Below are 20,482 nucleotides of genomic sequence, written 5' to 3'. Positions count from 1 at the left end.
ATCTGATACAGCTTCAATTATGTATCCCACATCCCCTTTGCTTTTCTGTGGATACACATCTACAAGTTCCCTACTATCACTGTTTTAGTGGAAGTAAGAAAGACAAGGTCATTTGTTGCTTATTTTACTGAGTTTTTATATCTGCTGAACCATTCCATCTGTTCAGATTATTTAGAAGATAAATGTAATAACTAGAAAATTGATCAAGCATATTTAAGTTAAAGTACAGTATATTCACTCATCCAGTAAGCTGTTTTTAAAGACCATTATATGATTCACATTCAGAATGCCCAAACAAATAAGAGGCTGATATTAAGTATATAAATAAATGATGTGTGAGGGAAACATTGTAAGGCTATTCATGAAAATTGGTTTCCCCATATCTTCCATTATAATGTAAGTATTAACAGTTTAAGCTGCTATGAATATTACTGTTTTTGCATGTCACAAGAGCTTTATATTCTTCAATCAGATGTCACTCTAATAAGCTTTTCTAATTTGTTTTTAAGTGTTCTTCACAAAAGGATTATGTCATTCTTGCCACTAGAACACCACCCAAAGAGGAACAAAACGAGAACCTCACACATCAACAAAAAGCTAAGTTGAATAACTTGGATGAAGAATGGGCCACAGAACATGCCAACCAGGTCATCATATTTGTCTTTTTATATAGTTAAGTTGTGCTTATTGACTAACAAAATAAAAGCACTTCATCCTCAGGTTACTAGACTAGGATTTCAGAGTACTCATTTTTAAGTTTTCAAAACTTGTATAGTATATCAATGATAGAAGTATTTTCTGTTCTGTTTCATCCATGATTAATGATTGTATTTTTCATTTTTTGATTACTTGTGTCGAATTTTAAAAAGTATTTTTTACTTAAGTTTAAATAACCCACCCAAGATTACAATAATAAGTGATGGAACTGGGATTTGAACCCAGGCAGTCTGATTTGGAAGCCTTTGACTTTATATGCTGTGCTTTTAGATTGTTAACCTTTATGCACTGTTTTTTAACCTCTCTTTGTTATTGGTCCTTTAGCTTATTTCCAAGTATTCTTTAAAATAATACTAGTTATTGATAATAAAGTTGCTGGTCAGATTGTTTTAAAGACTTAACATAGGTACTGAGAGAATAAAATGATGGTTTAGTTAGCTTCTTTTTAATGTCCTTAGAATGTATGTTGTAACCAAAGTGAAACACATTATTACCACAAGAGAAATGGGATAAAAGTAGAAAAGTGCTATAAGAATATAGAATGGTGAATAATTAAATACTTGCCCATGGCTTCACAGAAGGTTCTGAACTTGTAAGATGAATAGGACTGCCAGTAGAAGTCGGAGAACACATTGAACACACAAAGGACTGTATGAATACATGACCCAAAGGCATGAAAGTTAAAGGCAGGGGAAGAGGTAGGGGTGGAGCAAACAATTGGGTATAACTGAAACATGGGTATTTAAAAGAATGTATTTAGACAGAAGGTTGGAAGGGGCCAGTTTATAGATGGTTTTGGAGTGCCATCTTAAGAAGGAGTTTGTTTGATAGATAGTAGCTCTGTGGTAAACTTTCAGAGCTCCCTATCTTGAGAAGGAGTTGATATGATTGATCAGTAATTTAGAAAATAATTTCAATACCTTGATATAGTGTAAATGGAGGGTAGAAAGACTGAACATCAGTTAGTGTCATAGTTCAAAAAAAGATGATGTGAGCCCATTCTAGACTAAGCTTTGTGAAGACGGATCACATCTGTTTTGTTTATGGCTATATCCTCAATGCTAAGCATAGTATTTCCATGGTTTACAAGAACTCCAAAATATTGAATAGATGAATGCATGAATTAACTAATGCAGTGAGCTAAAACTTCACTGCCAAAACACTCCAGTCACAGAGCTAGTAGCAAGATGATATAGTGACCAAGTAGACTGGGAATGAAGAGCATTTGAGAAAGTAGCTAAAGATGACAGAAATTTCTAACCTGGATGTTTAGGAAGATGGTGTTGCAATTTCATAGAAGGAAACAGATTTGGGAGTGGGTGAGAGGGAATGGTGAGTAAATACACTTGAAAGTAGTCATTGAATGGATTATGTCAACTAATAGGAAATTTTAGAGTAAGGTAAAAGTAATCATTTCCATCTCCCATCAACTGTAAAATTTTCAGAGATGCACGTTTATCTGTATGTGTGTATGTGTTTGTGATGGGGGCTGTGTGTAGTAAAAGAATCTAAGAAATTTTTAATATCATCTAATGAAAATACTAAATATTTTAAACTTAAATTCCCAATGGTTTCTAAATAATTTTAGACTCCAATTTTGTTTTTGGTTTCTTGTAAAATTATATACTTATCCATATGTATATAGCACATACCTACCTATATGTATAGAGAGATGTGTATCATATACTTAGCATACAAACATAAAATTTTGATAGCAAAATAAGTTAACCTTTTTGCCTCTAGGAAGAAACAGCTACTTTTATGTGTTCGTGATTTTGAAAATATGCATATTTCCATGCCAAATATGAAAACTTTTTTTTTATTTATATGTCAAGCTTGCGCTACTATAATGAATAGAATTTATGAAATCATAGGGAACCACCAGCAGACACAATGTAAATATATTCAGGAATACACTATGCTATCTAAGAAGATTGAACTTTCTGATCAGTTTTCTTATGTACTGAGTACACATTAAAAAAGCACTTTGATCTCTGAGTTTAGATGGTAGAAAGAAGTCCATGTGTATTAAGAACTAGCCACAGTCACGTGAAGGGAAATAACATATTATGGAGAACAAATTGGTAGTGTGGATCAGAAACCTTAAAAATATGCATAACTTCATAAACTAGTAATCCACTTCAAGAAATCTATTCTAAGCAAATAATTCATGAACACAGAAAGCCTTGCTAGAATTTTTACAATATTATTTTTAAAGAAAAATTGGAAATAACATTCATATGCAATATAATAAAGAGATGTAAAAAATAGGAAACAATGGATTTTCAAGTCAGATTCCCTCTCTTCAAATCCCAAACTTTAGTAATCTTCTGAATATTAATAGGTATACAGAGTTAGTTGAGAATCACTTCTTCCCTTAAAGAACTTCCAGACCATTGAATACAAGTAATTATAACACAGGCTTGTCTGATAAGTTCCATGGGAAAACTACACCAAAGTCTTGTGGGAGTTGGGAGATCAAAGTATCAGGGAAGGCAGCTTCCTCAAGCTGACTTTGAAGTATTCAGTAGAGTTCAGACACATAGAAGGTAAGGGAAAGTCAGTTTAGGCTGAGGGAGCAGTCTGAATGAAGGTATGAGTTAGCCAGATATATGTATGGTATTTTAGGGAAAGTATTATCAAGCGAGGCTCTGAATATCAGATTACCTAGATTTTAAAGGATCTGAAATACCAGTAGTAGATAAATGTATATATTATTTAGGTGACAGTAGAAGCCATTGAAAAAATTTTAGAAGGTATTTCAGTCTGTGATCTTTTGAGAAAGGGGTTTGCTAATTGATGTAGCTAAAGGGTGTCATTACTAATGGTATTAAATAGCTTTAGTTATAAAGGCAAAAAAGTAAGGACACTCTAGGAAGATGGTGTGTATAATGACGGCCTATTCATCATGGTTACCAAATATTTCTCAATATTTTAACCCATTTTTTCAAAGCTCCCACCTCAATGCTATGCATATAGTTGGTACTCAAGAGTATTTGGCTGATTTAATATTTAGCTTATCAAACACAAAAGATTGCATATAAGGGCAAATGCTTATGTTAACTAATACTATATTTTTATTTTTAGGTGTCCAGAATGCTACCAGGGGGACTTTTAGTTCTTGGAGTATTTATCATTACAACTTTAGAAATGGGAAATGATTTTCAGAATGCCCTGCATAGAGTAAGTCTGAAATACCAAAATTCTTAATATGATCAAAGTTACTTTTTTTTTTTTTAAGCAAGCTCCACACCCAGCATGGAGTCCAACATGGGGCTTGAACTCAGAACCTTAAGATTAAGATCTGAGCTGAGATTAGGAGTCAGATGCTTAACCAACTGAATCACCCAGGTGCCCCAAAGTTATGTCATATTTTAATTGATTATACTTATAAATAATGATCCTAGGCATATTTAGATTAGCATTTCATAATTCTTTATGCTGGGATTATGTTGAAACCGCTTTTTCCATCCAACTGCTTGGTATTTTGAGTGTAAAAAAAAAATGTCAATATTTCTATTTTCAATCAAAGCTATATATTTTTAAATAGCTTTAAGTTTAAAGATAATTTTTTACTATTATGAGACAAATTATAATGGTTTAAGAGTTTTTCTTATACAATAGCAATATTCTGCTAGAGCTTCCTTTTAGTTCCAAGTGATTGCTATAATGTGAAGTTGATAGATTTTGTGATTCTTCACCTGGTCAATATTCTCAAGATCCTGAGAGTAAAACATAATCAGATTCTTTATTCCTGGACAGAGTATCTATCATTAGTCCTCTCCTTTTTTTATTCCCATATCAGTAAATTGGGTAACATAGTCTATAAATAAATATGAAGGTCTTACAAGCTGTTTCCCCTTAAGCCCAAATCTAAAGCAAATTTTGTGCAGGCAGCTTTCAAAAAGTTCTTTCCCACCCCAAGAGAGGGGGGACCCTTATAATCCTGAGAAGTGCAAAACCCCACAGAATCTCCAAAAAACATTTTCTAGTAAAAAAGCGTGCAGCCAGTAAGAATCACAGTTGGTACAGATTCTTCCAGTTTTGTAACCTTTCCTGTCAAATGTCCCACATTAAATCTTTGCAATTTTACCTGAGGGAGAAAGGGAAGAAAATGAAGATATTCCTCCCCCCTGGAAAGTTACTCAACTTTCTGCTGTTTTTTCCCTTTTAAATAAATGCATACCTTTCACAGTTGTTCCTCCTCTTGACATTTTGAAATGTAATCTAAATGTATGTGTTTTTAATCGCATTGGTTGTGCATCCTTTTGTGGTTGGCACTGGATTGCATAGGGTGAATGTTTCTCTCTCACAATAAAGAGAGAAACAGTTGGTCCTCTTTCTTTTTTTTTTTTTTAAGATTTTTTATTTATTTGACAGAGAGAGAGACACAGTGAGAGAAGGAACACAAGCAGGGGGAGTGGGAGAGGGAGAAGCAGGCCTCCCACGGAGCAGGGGGCCCAATGTGGAGCTCGATCCCAGGACCCCGGGATCATGACCTGAGCCGAAGGCAGACACCTAACAACTGAGCCACCCAGGCGCCCCAAATTTCCATTTTCTGACTTTACTTCCATTGCCTGTAGTGAGGAACTCTGTAAGAAGTAACCTTATAAAACTAGTGTCTCCCATCAGGTCATTGTTGAGAACTTTGTTTTATTACATACTATCACCTTTGAAGAAATTTCTTTTGGTATCATTATTAAGAAAGTTGTGCCTCTTCTCATCAATTGTGTTCAGTTTATGGACCATGTGAATTAGGTAACAAATTAGGTTTGTCTGTGCATATTATTATTAGGAGGTTTAGAGTCAAATTTATGACCCCTTTGCTCATATCAGGTATGCATTTTTATAATTCTTATTTCTGGCATAAATGTATGTCACTATTTCCGATTTTTTTCACTTTAGTTTGTTACCACTCTATTTTATGTGTTCTTGTATAGTGCCTTACATCTTTTGTGATATTTAGGAAGAAATCCCAAAAGGGTGACCTGCTTCATTTTTGTAGTTTAAAAGTCACTTGTCATTTCTCATTTTAATTAAAATAGTCTTTATTCTATACTTCTAAACTTAAATCCTAATTACCCAGAATTAATTTCTTCTGTCCAGTTGATTAATGACCGTGATTTATATTTTTACATTTAGAATCCAAATTTTATAGATCCCTGAAAATGGAATCCAAAAAGTTAATAATCAGTTTTACTCTTTCTTTTGAAAAAATAAAATTTAATGATAGAATCATGGAATTTTAAAGCTAATTAGGAGCTTAGAGACATTATAATTATCTTTTTTCTGCACTCACTTTTGTTCTCTTACTTTGCATTAAGTTGTGTGTTTTGCTCTCTTTCAGCTAGTATTTGCTATGGAAAAATCTATGAATAAAAGGAGATTGTGGAATTTCACAGAAGAGGAGATCTCAGAACGCGTGACACTTCACATTTGTTCTTCTACAAAAAAGTATCTTTTATTTAGGTGTTTATATTAAAGTATATGATATCAAAATAACGTTCCTGCAGTTTTTTCCTGAAACATTTGTTTAAATTGTATTTTAAAAACAGGCATAATTTGGAAGTTTTTCCTTCAAATAACACATAATTAGGACTGCCAATAATAATAATAGAGATAATGGTTGTTAATCATGTCTTAGGATTGTTAAAGAGTTTAAGAAAGGTGGCAAGGGCTGGGGATTCTGAGCTCTTTACCAGCCAACTACCCCATTTTTTGATGCTCAGTAGGTCCTCTACAAGAGAGGTCGATGCCCATCTGACAGCTTAGGCAAAGTAATGGCTTGTATCATGTTAAATTTTCACCTCCAATTCAAAATGTCCAATTCAGAGCACAGATAATACTGAGCTGGACAGTGTAGGACATCCAGGAAATGTTTATCTCTTTAGCCAAGATCAAGTGACACTAAAAGCCTCCTTAGGGCCTCCTTAGCTTCTTTCCTCTACATCTTGCCAGGGCAAGAGTAGCAGAGGCAGCCACACCAAGGGAGCGAAGCACTGCAGGGGACCAGTAAATTAGGACTTGGAAAAGACAAAATTCAAAAACTCATCATTACTGCAGAAGCTGAGCTTGTAACTCATTTACAGACCCTTTGACCCAATAAACATTTTCAGACTTGACTCCATTCAAAACAGCACTCCTATTTGTTATAGAGGGTATGTATTTGAGGAAAATTCTGCAAGTGCTTCCATTCTATTCATTGTGATTAGCAGGATTTTAAGCAATAGGGAATAGTTTAAAGCACCACAAGTATTATAGTCAGAACAGTTTTTGTGTACATATATATTAGTTTATACAAAATATGAATATGTATATGTTTATTTACAAGTTATATATGTATTTGTGCAAACATACATATAAGTATATATGTCTATATATCTTTATATGAAGTGGTATGATTTTATAAAAACTTTTGGATGCATGTACTTTATTTTTATTTTTTGATAGTTTATTTTCTTTTGATTATCAGGAATTCTCTTTTTGTTATTTCTATCCTTAATCAGTAAAGAATATTTTGTCGAACTTATGATATCCATGATCCAAAGGTAAGAAAAATTGCTTTTTAAAGATTTTTGTATTACAAAGTATTTTTAAAATAAAATTCAATTATTTAGTTTTAATAATTTTCAGTGCTTTCACTTCTTATCGATGTCCACAACCACCTGCACTTTTTGTTTTGAAATACGATTAATTTCATTACAAGCAAGTAAAAAAATTTTTTTGTTGTTCAAATATTTTTCTTAAGCTCCCCCTACCTATTTATGCATTTAGTATTATATTTGAGAGGTTGGTAGTAAAAGCATCTGGGCTTTTGGTAGTTACGTTGCCTAGTAAGCAAGCTACCGACTAGCAGAATCCAGACTGACATTTTGCTAAGGTGTCTAAAAGCAATATGAAAAAGTAACTTCGCAGTATTGTGTTGAGAGAAGATAGGACAGAAAGGAGAACATCGGGCACCTGATAGTCATTCAGTGATTATTTGCTCCACACAGAAGCTTCTGAATTGACACTGTTGAAGTTACATTTGAGAACCAGAGAACTGATTCTTTTTAACCTAGCACTGGGGGATGGAGTTGCCAAGGCTGTCTGGAATGTATTGAAGGACAGTGAATTTAATGCATGCTTTATTTCTATTTAGATTTAACCTGTTGCCCTTTAATGAAAGAAGTTGGTCAAATATGTTAGCTATCAGCTTGTATGATTTATTAGGTTGTACATTTTATATTTTATTGATCCACGTATTTTACCTAAATCACATATTTTATGTTTTTCCACCTTCGCCACTGCTAAAGAGTTCAGCAAAACCAGCAGATTGGAAGTATCAAAATGGACTATCAACTTCATGGCTTTCATTAGAGTGCACAGTTCATATTAATATTCACATCCCACTGTCTACCACTTCTGTCAGCTATACTCTGGAGAAAAATACAAAGGTATCAGGGCAAAATGAATTTTCTTTAGTGATTGCTGAACAGATAATCTGCTTTTATTTTGGTTGTCTATGCCATTCATTTTGTAATCCTCAAAAATTACATGCTAATTATGATGGTATTATTATGGGTGACTAATTTATTACTCCAGCCAAATTAAAAATTTAGAGATAGGACAGCATTATAATACTAATGTATTCAGCATAATAGGTGCTCCATAAATATTTCTTGATTAACATGCAGTTAAGTACATTGTAAAATATAGTTACATAAAATATAATTATATAAAAAGGTATACTGTTTGGTCTTTTTTTTTTCCTCTTGGTCTTTCGTTTTATTTTCTCCTTTCCAGTCCTCTTTTGTATTTCTGTACCATTCTTTTGTTCTTATCTCAGTTCTCTTCTTTTTTCCTATTGAAGGAAGCAAATGGAGCTTGCTTATTTTTTCCTCTTTAGTACGGCTTTATATATTTGTTCTTGAGGTTCTTTCTCTTTTCTCACTTTTAATATAATGGGAATTATTGAATTTTATGACTGTGATCATGTAGTTATTAAGCCTCCTAACTGTGTGATATGAATGTTAGTTTGGGATAAAGATTAGAAAAACTATTATTAAATATGGCTAAGTTGCCAAAATTTGGGGATATACTTTTTTTTGTTGTTTATGAGACTGAATAAAAGCAAGCATAGGGAATATAGTCAGTGATATTGTAATAGTGTTGTGTGGTGACAGATGGGAGCTACACTTGTGAGCATAGCATAAGTATAAATAAATTGGGTCACTATGTTGTATACCTGAAACTAATGTAGTATTGTGTGTCAACTATATGCAAAAATTTTTAAAAAATATATGAAGAAAAAAATGGCAAAATGTTAACTCAAAAAATAAAATACCATGACTGATTACCACATTAATATTTCAGTATATTAGGTGGAAAAAAGTGGGCCCTAGGGAGTTTAATTGAGGTGACATATATCTGAAAGATATCCATGTTGTGTTCCTTTTAAGAATGGACTTGCACGCTGGGCTAAGCAAATAGAAAATGGCATTTATTTGATTAATGGACAAGTTAAAGATGAAGATTGTGATCTATTAGAAGGACAGGTGAGTTGAGAGAAAATCATCTTACTTATGAAATTATTTGTGCTTAAGGAAAAATAAAAGATGACTTTTCTTTAGTTCTTGCCTTCCTGAAAACAGTTTCCATCTACTTATTTCTAAGGTGTTTTTTTTTTATTTCTAAGGTCTTTTAAAGTAAAGGGCAAATAAATGTTTTTATCAGAAAATGATTGAGATTATTTCTGAATTAATTGGAATTCTGAAATCTGAAGAAGGGAGTGTCATCTAAATTCTATCTAATTTCCCAATTGTAAACTGCTTGCTTAAAACTAAAGGTACATGTTCTACTTTGATAGCAGTTTAAAAGACTGTTTGACCATTTTATAGAAGGAATCTATACAGGTTTCTAAAATAGCTTGGATCTATCTGAAGAAGAACTTTGTTAATCTCTCCCTTTAGTGCAAGGGTCAGTGAACTTTATGTAAAAAACCAAATAGTAAATATTTTAGACTTGGTGGGCCACATGGTCTCTGGCAACTATTCAACAAGCAGCCACAGATAACATGTACGTGAATGATTTTGATTGCGTTCTGTAAAACTTGATTTACAAAGACTAGAAGTGGTCTGGATTTGACCTATAGCCATAGTTTGCCAATCCTTACTTTAGAGGAATAAAAGTAGGGAAGTAATGGTTTTTAAGAGTATACACTGATTGATAGACAATACACAAAGTAACATATTTATAGGAAAAGCCAATATAAAACAAATAATAAGACTTTCTTTTCCTCTAAGTTACCTAATATATGTAGGATAGTTCCTAAATTGTCTTTTGTATTCCACTCCAGTCTCAGTAATCTAGTTTTTTAACTTTTGTGTTTTTTCAGAAAAAATCTTCTAGAGGAAATGTTCAAGCAACTAGTCATTCTTTTGATGTCAAAGTGCTAACACAGTTGGTAAATATTTTAAAATACTACTTACCTAAAATACTTTATTTTTTAGAATAATCATAATGAAATTGTTTTGGTTTTTATATTTATAATTAGAGAGTCAAAGAATTTTAGAGATGTGAAGTGTAAAAAGTGTCTAGTTCTAGGAAATTTATTTCCAAGAAGCATTATTTTAATAAAACCTGTTTTGGTCTTTTGCCTCAAGGCTATTAAAATTTTAGCATCAAGTAGAGAGCAATTTAAAAATATATATTTTTTATATATATAACATATATAAATAACATATACATACATACGTGTGTGTATGTGTGATATTTTGGGTTGTAGGTTTTTATGAGCAAAGTTGTAGTTCTTAACAACTTAAGATGTGTGCACAGATGTGCCAAGAGTTGTCATATACTTAATTTTGAAGTTTATTTATACCTCCTCTGATTTAGTAAAAATCACACATTATTAGCAATTTTTATATTTTTATGTAGTTGTTTTAAATTACACATCTCTTCAGAATTGAAAGTCAGATATCTTGAAGAATAAAAAGTTAAAGCCACTAATTATTCCTAAAAGAACACATGCAGAACAGGATATTTTTATTGTATATTTTGTACAAATACAAATATTGTATTTTTTTTTTTGGCTGAGTAAAATAGACTTAAAAGTAATTTGCATAGGAGGACGTTTTAATTTCTTTTCTTCCTTCTCTGTATTTGGCAATAGAGTATTTACTAAATTGTCATTGGACTTAATGGCACTCAACATGAGTTCTCAATTTCTCTTCTTGGTACTTTTGAGTGTCCTTAGTACTTTTAGATGTGTCCTTTATTTTAAAGCTATTCCTGTACCTATATGCTTTTTACTAGATATGCTTACATGACCTTTTGGTTTTTTAAATAATTTACTTAAAATTATTTTAGTGATAAAATTGGAGTTGGTAGATGTGTAGACTATGGGAAAACAGAAAGGAGAGAGAATATTATGAGATAATTTATTATAATATTTATTATTATACAGTATAATATCTTTTTATCAATCATTCCACTGGTCAGCCAGCTTGAAACTTTAGAATGACTAATATGTAATAAGTAGTCAATAAATATTTGATGTCACTTTCCTCCTACTTAACCTCCATCAAGTCTTGTTGATTTTTCCTTTGCAGTGTTAAGTTCATCTTCTATTTTCCTTATGGTCTTAACTGCCACCAGCCTTACAATGTTATTAATTTACCTATATTATTACATATAACTCTTAACTGGCCTCTGTTCATTCTTGTCCAGAGTGATTCTTTTTCTGAAAATCCTGATACCTTTGTTTGTATGTCTCTTGGAGTATCTTCTATATTTCCAGTCTATCCTACATATAAACCTCAGATTATCCTATCTGAATCACAGTTTGCATTCATTCACTTGTTATTTACTTATTAGTTTTTTTAGAAAGTATTTGTTGAGTATGTATAAGGGTTAGGCACTGATTGTGTTAATCTCCTTGTTTAAAATTCCTTAGGTGCTCTACACTGACTACTTAGAAAAGTCTAATTCAAGCCTCAGCATACCTATTCATTAATTTCATACTTACTGTTTCAGAGCTTTGCTTTCTATGCCTTTAAAATCATATTTATTTTCTGAGCCATGTGTCTTGCCAGTACCATCTTTTCTCTGTCATTCAGACAATCAGAATCCTGTCTGTACTTTAAGATCTACCCCAAATGCTACCACTTATATAAAGTTTCTTTTGGTCATCATAACCAGAGGAATCTTTTCTTTTCCAAAATACCATATCATTGTCACAGAAATTCTTCCACTTACGACCAAGTTAGGGTCCCATAGTCTCTTTGTAAGCTACTCTGTTCCTAAGTCCAAAGAAACCAGGAGGAGTTGACATTTGTAGAATGCAAGTACATTTCTACTGGAAAGGAGTGAGTTAATCCTTACATCTTTTAAAAAATTCTCCATGTGTGTATGTAGTGTGTAATATATAGTCTAGTCCTTTTTGGAAAATAGTGCCCTAATTTATAAGGGCACTATTATATGTCATATAATATTAGATAGTGTTATATTTATTATGTTATATATTGTTATAAGTGGGTCCTATACTATAAAGCATATGTTAGATATTAGATATATAAAATAGGGCATTATGTTCCAGAATGGAATAGTTTCATCAATAGTAAAGTTCCACATAGTGGATAAGGGAAGCCCAGTACTCTCCCTCCATCCTCACCTTATTGATATATTGATGATCTCTATGAGTCTCATAGGAAACTTATTCCAGATACAATATGAGCATTATCACCCTGCTGTTTGGTCTGATGAAAGACATTTTTTTAAACAGACTTGAAACCTTTTAAACTATTAAGTCTGTGACAAATTTCTTACCAATAAGAACTTGACTGTGTTTAAGTTTAAATTCTTTTTTTTTTTTAACTTCAGTTCACTTTTTATTGCACTGATCACACGTCATGGATGAGAATACACTGTATAATGTTGGACTGAGAATCATTCATGTTGGACTCAGCTTTTGAACAAAACACAAAACACAGTCTTCTCCACTAGAGCGTACTAGTCAACTCTTACACATTCACAAGGTAGTCTCAGATGGGATGTTTCCTGTAGACATATGAAAAATATGGCTAGTATACGAATGTATAATGGCCACCCTGACACAAGAAGGGAGGCAAGAAACGATCGTGCATTGAAATGATTAGCAAGTAACTATTTTATGTATTTACCAACAATTTGAGGCAGACATGAATGAACAGGAATACTTGGAGGATGATCGTGATTGAAAAACATTTCAACGTATCCACAGTCCAGTCAGAATACTATGGTACTATATATATAGTATAAACAACTGCTCAGTGATATTTTCATTTATTTTACTTTTAGTAATAAAAAATTCTTTCTATCTCATACATGATTGAACACATATTTTGCTTTAAAATTAACAGTCACAATTGAAGAAACAATGGTTTATTTTTCTAATGAAATTACCAAGCTGCTAAATCTTAAGGCCTCAACAAATGTTGCATCTTACTATTTTCATTCAACAATAAGACCTTCTATTTTGATTATTCTCGGTAAATAGCAATTTTGTTTCTCTGTTGTTTCCATTTGCCAAAGTTAGGACAGACAGTTTAATATGGTGGCTACTGCTTTCAGGGGATTCTATCAGATGAATCCTCATTTCCATCACAATCGCTGCTGGCAATCTTTCATCAAAAGTCCATCCATTAGGACTTCTCTATCGTGGTTGGCCAAGAAGTCCTGCTTTGGCTGCCAGGGCTTCATTCTGCTGAATATGATATTCCTGAAATCTCATGGATATTCTTTGTGTCATTTTTAAATATTTCTGTAAGCAATGTTTGGAACAGGTGGTCTCTTCAGGTTTTACTTCTTTTGTTGTGAAGTCTTTAAGGCAATCCAAAAAGCAGGTTTCTGTAAGTTTATTGTATGTTCCAAGAAATTCCTTAAACTGTTTTATCTGATCAGATTCTGGTATTTGTGCAGCCATATTCTTATTGGTATGTTTATTAGTCACCTTTTCTGATGCATGAGTTTCCTTTTGTTCTGGAAAATTAGTTGTCCAACCTTTGCTTGAATGTTTCTAATGACTGATTTCTTACTTAAGCGCAGGCTCTCGCATCTGACACCAGTGTGAGGCTGGGGGGCTGCTAAGTTTGAATTCTTAAAAAAAAAAAAACAACACAAAAAACAAACTAGCTTTGCTTGAATTACATTAGACATTGACTGTTCAGTAGCTACATACTGTCTTTCATTTTCTTCACCATTTTTCCTCCTCAATTCCTGATTAATTCTTTTTGCAGAGGCACATACAGCACTATTCATAAGTTGCATGATTTGTTTTTGTTCTTCAGAATTGACCCTATTTATTCTAGGTATACTTAGAATTTTTATTTTTACCATGTCTCATTTATGGGGTATCCTTTTTTAAAATCACAATTTTTGTTTCCATTGTGATTTATAGGCTTCCAGATGTATTTTCACTGTTTTAATGTTCTCCTTGTTTTGGCATTTATTAAAATAATAAGGTTAAAAATATCTGTGAAACATCTTAAAACCAAGCATGAATTAACACTCCTTAGATTACAGAAGAATGAGCTTGTAAATGGAAGTGACTGCTTACAACCACTCATGTCATTTTCTGGTGACAACCGCAGTTGACTTGCCTTTTTGCTGCTGGGGAGCATATAGCATTACTTTTAGTCTATGGAAGTTAAGTGTCAAAAATGTATAAATAAGTGTCTTTACACTGCTTATCATTTTACCAAATTTATCACAACCACTGTTATTCCAGTTATTTTTGTGCAAATCTTATATGGCATACCTTATATCTCCTACTACATAGATGATATACTAAATATATATATGTCGTCTTTACACATCTTTTCATCTTAACAGTATTTAACCGAGTAATCTGCAAATAATATATTTTTAGTGAATATGTTAAATAAATAATGGTATTTTTAGATGGTCATGTTAGTAAGAAAAAATTTAGATGTAGTTGTGTTTAACATCAGAGTACGTTTAGAAAACTCAGAAAATAATATGTAACTTAGTAAGGAGGAATATGAAGGCCTTTTAATTATGGGAAATATTTTCAAACACTTGGTTCAGTCAAAAATTCTATCTTGCTGCATGAAATGGCTTATATAACGTTTAAGTGTTTCATATAGTTAATTGCTGGCTATTAGAACTTAAAGAGATTTTGTCTTTCAGCTTCTGAATTCGGACCGCCGATCCACAGCCACAGTCCAGATCTGCAGTGGCTCTGTAAACCTTAAGGGTGCTGTGAAATGCAGAGCCTATATTCATAGCAATAAACCCAAGGTTAAAGATGCTGTGCAGGTACAAAAGGAATAACTGGTATATGAAAAACAGAAGCATGTTGACATAACTATTCAAAAATCCTAAAATTTTTCTCAATCTGAGATTTCATAATATGAATTTGATTTTAACTGATAATCAAGTCCCAATCTATTGGCTAGTCCAAGTATACCATGTAATTGGTCCTAAGATTTTCATATGTAGGATGTCTGTTTCAAAATGCCTTTTTTGAACTGATGATTATACAAATTTATTCAGTGCTCCACAGTTGTGATATATTAGTGCATTTGAAATCATTTCTTTGGAGGAAAATTAAACTTTTTAATAATTAATAATTTAATTTTAATACTTCATTGGAAGTGTTATTAGGTAATATTCTGTAATCCATAAAATTTCTATTGAGAAATTTTAAAAATGATGACTGGCACTTTGTCATAGTTATACATTTCCTAATTTGGAACACTAGCATTATTTCTTTAGATGGAAAATTTCATTCATTTATTTGGTTTTAATTATTTAAATGAAGATTAGGCAAATTTGCTATTATAATGTGTTAATAAGCATGTTAAATAAATGGACATTAAAAAATGGAATGATGTACCAGTTATTTTAGTGGACATGATTATATAGGAAAGTCAATTATGTTGGGGGAGGGTGGTAATAAAATAGTGCAAATCTAAAGTAATGGGTTTTATTTCTTATTGTAATTTGTTTTGTTTTTTCATAGGCAATGAAGAGAGATATATTGAATACAGTTGCAGATCGTTGTGAAATGCTATTTGAAGATCTGCTTTTGAATGAAATTCCAGAAAAAAAAGTTATGAGTATAAAATTAAGAACATTTTTTGTGTGTGTTCAATTGATACCATAATAGGATGTCAAAATGTAATAGATCATCTTTTGTAACTACCCAGATCTATCTTTTATAACAATATGGCATCTTCTACTTTTCTTAGTGAATGACAGTTTTTCAGTTGCCACCCAAAAAAAGGTGTTTGGAACACCTTATAATAACAAATCTGTCAACTCTTAACAGTCTCAGGGAGGATTTTTAAAAAAAATTCTGCATGAATTTCTGCCAGAATGGATAAACTGTATTAACTTTATTTTATTTTATTTTATTTTATTTTTAAGATTTTATTTGAGAGAGAGCACAAGCGGGAAAGCAGCAGAGGGAGAGAAACAGGCTCCCCACTGAGCATGGAGCCTGACGTGAGGCTTGATCTCAGGACCTTGAGATCATGACCTGAGCTGAAGGCAGCCACTTAACAAACTGAGCCACCCAGGTGCCCTTTTGTTAACATTTTAAAGCTAATGTTTTTAAATTAAATCTGAGATTTAAAAAAAAAATTATTCAAAATAAAAATATTAGTGTTAAATATTATATAATAAATTTTTAATAGGTATTAATTTATGGCATATATGCAATTGATCTATTAATACCAAATTTTTTTGAATACCAATTTATATACTCATTATTACTCTAACACTTTATTAGATTTTAAAAAGCCTGGGTCATGGTGTCTTAACCTTTTATATTATTCTGTTTTGAGAATTATAAACTATGCCATTTCCATAATTTGTGTTAATAATAATATTTTTACTCCAAAAGAAAATTATAATACTGAGTATGCTTTTTGAAGTTACACATTTTTCTCTACCTTCCTACCATTCAGGTGCAATTGCACTTGCAATTCACAGTTGCGTATGTACATAATTGAAACATATACATTAGCTAGTTAAGGGAATATTTTTATGTTAATAGGAAAAACTATGTAATTATATAATAAACTTCTTGTAGTACTACTGATAGGTAGTATATTAGGTTTGGTGGACTAGTCATAATCTTTTTTATATTCCTGATATGATAGATTAGCAGAATTGCCAGATTTAACATTTGTCCTTCCTATACTCACAAATAACCCTGAAGCTCCATTTACTAATAATGTATAGTTTTTCTGAGACATGAATTTGAATATTACATGCAGCAATTGGATTGAGATTTTTGTTTTGGAAAGTATGTAAAACCTGATCAGTCAGTCAGTCACCCAGTCAGCCTATCAGCCTCGTGTTAGGGTGGCCTTGTTTTTACTACTTTGTGTATGTGATAACTCTCGTGGTGCTAAACATTACTTCACTTTTTGAGCAACAGAATGTGCTACAACTGAACTGTGAATTTTAGGATTTTCAGGGACATGGGGATGCATTCACCATTAGTGCCAAAATCTACCCTTTTATACACATTAGTTCAATACTCTATTCCATTTAACAGTGCTTTGTAGACCGGTATTATATGACTGCCTTGGTATTATTTTATATTGAGTGAGCTAGTATTTTTAAATTTTTGCTGATGTTTAAGCAGTACAATTACTTCCCACAGCAGTTGTGATATTTATACATTAAATTTGATGTATTAGAAGTTAACGTTATCATCTAATGTTATCTCTTCCTAAATTTTTTAAAAATAAAAGTTTTCACTGGTAGTTGAGTGGCCTTTGAGGCCTGTGTGAAGAGAATGGTCACTGTAGTTTGTTGGAAAAAAAGCAGTGACTAACATATTTGGTTGGGTTCTGTGTCTACTCTACCACTAGCTGAGTCACTTTGGACCAATGATTTAGTCTATACAAGCATCCATTGTCTTATCTAGAAAACAGTAGTAGATAATTTTTGAGGTTGTGAGATTAAAAAAGATGATGTTTGTAAAGCCCCTAATACAAATTGGTAAACTATATGTTCAGTAACTGGTAGTTACTATTATATTGGAGATGATAAAGAGAATTACTTAATAATTGTCTTTAAAATTTCCTAACTTTAATTTTTGGGAAGTGTATCATTATATTTCAAAAAGAAAGCAAGTATAAATATATATATTTTTAAACTTTAGTAACAGAATTATTTCAGCAACATGTTAGTTGATCTTAAGATACCACAATAGAAGAATAACTTGCAAGTATAATAATACAAACAAAAGTAAAATTTGAAGTTGAACATATATACACCAAATTGTTAGATTTTAGATTTAGTCTTCATTTTACTTAGCTTATCTTTCTTCTATACTGGTAAGATTTTATGTATTTGTAATTTGGTAAAATGTAGAATGTATGCTGTGAAATTAACCTGAACTAGACGGTTTTTTTGCATGCTTAAGGAAGTCTGCAAAGGGCATATTAACTTTACATGCCTGATCTTTAAAATAAACATAGTCTCTGAATTCTGGCTATCCAGATGAAAGAACTGGTTGTAGTTGAATGACAATAAAAAATATAAGTCCAATCATTCCTTTAACTTATTATGGTCTTCCCCTTCTCAGATTCCCCTTAAGAATTCCAGAGCTTCTCTCAGCCTACATTCAGTCTTGCCCAACTTACTCTCAGCAGATGACCTACTCATTGTGAAAATTGAAGACTCTTACCTTCTTCCATTCCTATATTCACATCCATCCATATCACTTGTCCTCTGAGAACATATTTGTATTCCTCTTTGCCTTTGGTAGTGGTTTTGCTCTCTAGATGGCACTTCTCTTTGCTTCATACAGATGTCTACTTATCCTTCAAGAATCAACTCAGATCTCAACTATTCTACACAATTTTCTATAATACTCTAGTATGAGTTAGGATTCTGTTCTTAACCAGTAAAAAACCAATTCTTATATTCCCTTGAATTTTTTTCTCTATTTTGAACTTACTTCAAATAACGTTTAACTAGATGCTCTGCTGTGGGAATATTCCTAAAGGATTCTTAGAATACTTGGTGAGAAATGTTTTTTTAAAAGATCCTCCCATTTTTAACCTCAGACCAACCAGAAAGCTTTGTTTTATTTAGATACTAAATGGCTAATTTAACTTTTTTTTTCAAGATTTTTATTTATTTAACAGATAGAGAGCACAAGTAGGCAGAGCAGCAGACAGAGGGAGAGGGAGAAGCAGGGTCTCCGCTGAGCAGGGAGCCCTATGTGGGGCTCAATCCCAGGACCCTGGGATCATGACCTGAGCCGAAGGCAGCCGCTTAACCGACTGAGCCACTCAGGCGCCCCTAATTTAACTTTTTAATTTGAAAATTATAAGTTCTTTTTTAAATGAGTAATTTAAAATTATCACAACTACTGCTTTCACATTTGATTTTATATCAAAGAAATTTATTTCTTTTTCAGGAAAGCTAGTATTAATGCACCTTGAAATAGTTTTAAAATTTTGCATGCCAATTACACATATATATTGTAGCCGTCTTTGAAAGTTTTGAACTTAACCTGTTTTAAGAAACTGTAGCCCAAAATAAAATAATGCATTCCTAATTTCAATGTGGACAATATATATGCTACAGTAAGAATTGCAGTAATATAATTTTACAGCTAGGAGGCAGTCTGGTCAAAGAGTTAAAATTCTTCTCCCAGTTCTCATAGGACAACAATATAAGCAGAATCTGCAGGAACACATAATTTAAGTCATAGCATTTTCTGTGACACTTAAGGCATTCTTCATCATCTTTTGATTGTAATTGTATAAAGCTACCACTAGTTTCTTGATAAGGAAATGTAGATTGCTTTTAAAGTGAATCCTAGTTTTCTACTTGATCTGTACATTGGCTGCTTAATCATATCCATTGCTGAAAGAGGTGATTCTTTACACAAAATCTCTATCTTTGTTAATAGTTCAATAGAATGATGGTGTTGAACCAAACAGTAATTATGTGTTCATGTAGAACAGTGACAATGTTAGAAATTGGGGGAAATATTGTATTTTACTTTGTGAGGATTCAAAGAATGAAACATTTATTATTTAGATCCAGATTATTTTTTCTAAAGATAATTTAAAGCTCTTTACAAAAAGGTATTACAATTTAACAAGATAAAAATGATTAGCAATAAGAATGAGGCAAGAGGAAAATGAAAAAGCAGGATGGAGTTGGTAGTAAGAGTAGTATACATAACATAATTAAAAAAAATTAGTATACAAAGCATGTATCTTGATGTCCTACACATGTTGGATATAGGGGGCTGGATCTGGTAAGATGAAGTCAGTGGTAAGATTAGTGCAAAATGAATGCTATTCAATTTTCCTATACATTTGATGTAGGTGGGCCATTAATTTGACTCTAAACTTGCATGAAGAAGAGAAATATTCATAAAATGCGGTGCTTGTATGGTTAAACAAGAAAAACAATTTCTGAGACCAGGGACAAAATTCTCCTGGGTATTCCTTCATAGGACAGTGGATAATACAAGAATATATAACTTAAAAATAAAAGAAAGAATGTGTAACTAACAATATCTTCACATTTGAAGGCAGTGGTTAAGTTTACATTTCATAGGAGTATCATTTAGTCCCTTGCAGAGGCCAGGGGTATTGAGGTGAAGCAGAATTCAATAAGAGCAATTCTGTGTCCGATCAATTAAGACATGAAAAGCCTTTTAGATTTTATTTTTATTAGTGTATATTTCATATACTCATACAAATATATCACTGATGCTAGTGATAGACCAATCTAAATA

General features: G+C 32.1%; 1 protein-coding gene and 1 pseudogene across 3 annotated transcripts in view; one reads left to right on the top strand and one right to left on the bottom strand.

The window, feature by feature from the left end:
* ODR4 (odr-4 GPCR localization factor homolog) overlaps positions 1 to 20,482 on the top strand; it is a 35,295-nt gene that overhangs the window by 4,764 nt on the left and 10,049 nt on the right. For 2 of the 3 annotated variants that reach the window (XM_025877991.2, XM_025877989.2), the window contains 9 exons: positions 510 to 647; positions 3,805 to 3,900; positions 6,065 to 6,171; positions 7,229 to 7,265; positions 8,013 to 8,153; positions 9,159 to 9,254; positions 10,094 to 10,162; positions 14,887 to 15,015; positions 15,722 to 15,812. In XM_025877991.2, the coding sequence (XP_025733776.1) occupies positions 3,814 to 3,900; positions 6,065 to 6,171; positions 7,229 to 7,265; positions 8,013 to 8,153; positions 9,159 to 9,254; positions 10,094 to 10,162; positions 14,887 to 15,015; positions 15,722 to 15,812 (757 nt within the window). In that variant the 5' untranslated portion in view covers positions 510 to 647; positions 3,805 to 3,813. The remainder of the gene's footprint in view (positions 1 to 509; positions 648 to 3,804; positions 3,901 to 6,064; positions 6,172 to 7,228; positions 7,266 to 8,012; positions 8,154 to 9,158; positions 9,255 to 10,093; positions 10,163 to 14,886; positions 15,016 to 15,721; positions 15,813 to 20,482) is intronic. The other variant, XM_025877990.2, reaches the window with a different exon arrangement.
* LOC141374014 (mitochondrial import inner membrane translocase subunit Tim9 pseudogene) overlaps positions 13,269 to 20,482 on the bottom strand; it is a 781,319-nt pseudogene continuing 774,105 nt past the window's right edge.

The sequence above is a fragment of the Callorhinus ursinus genome, unplaced genomic scaffold (assembly GCF_003265705.2).
Source record: "Callorhinus ursinus isolate GAN/ISIS: 27379988/994484 unplaced genomic scaffold, GSC_fseal_2.0 scaffold13, whole genome shotgun sequence".
Taxonomy (NCBI): domain Eukaryota; kingdom Metazoa; phylum Chordata; class Mammalia; order Carnivora; family Otariidae; genus Callorhinus; species Callorhinus ursinus.
This window is presented reverse-complemented; position numbering and strand designations above follow the sequence as displayed.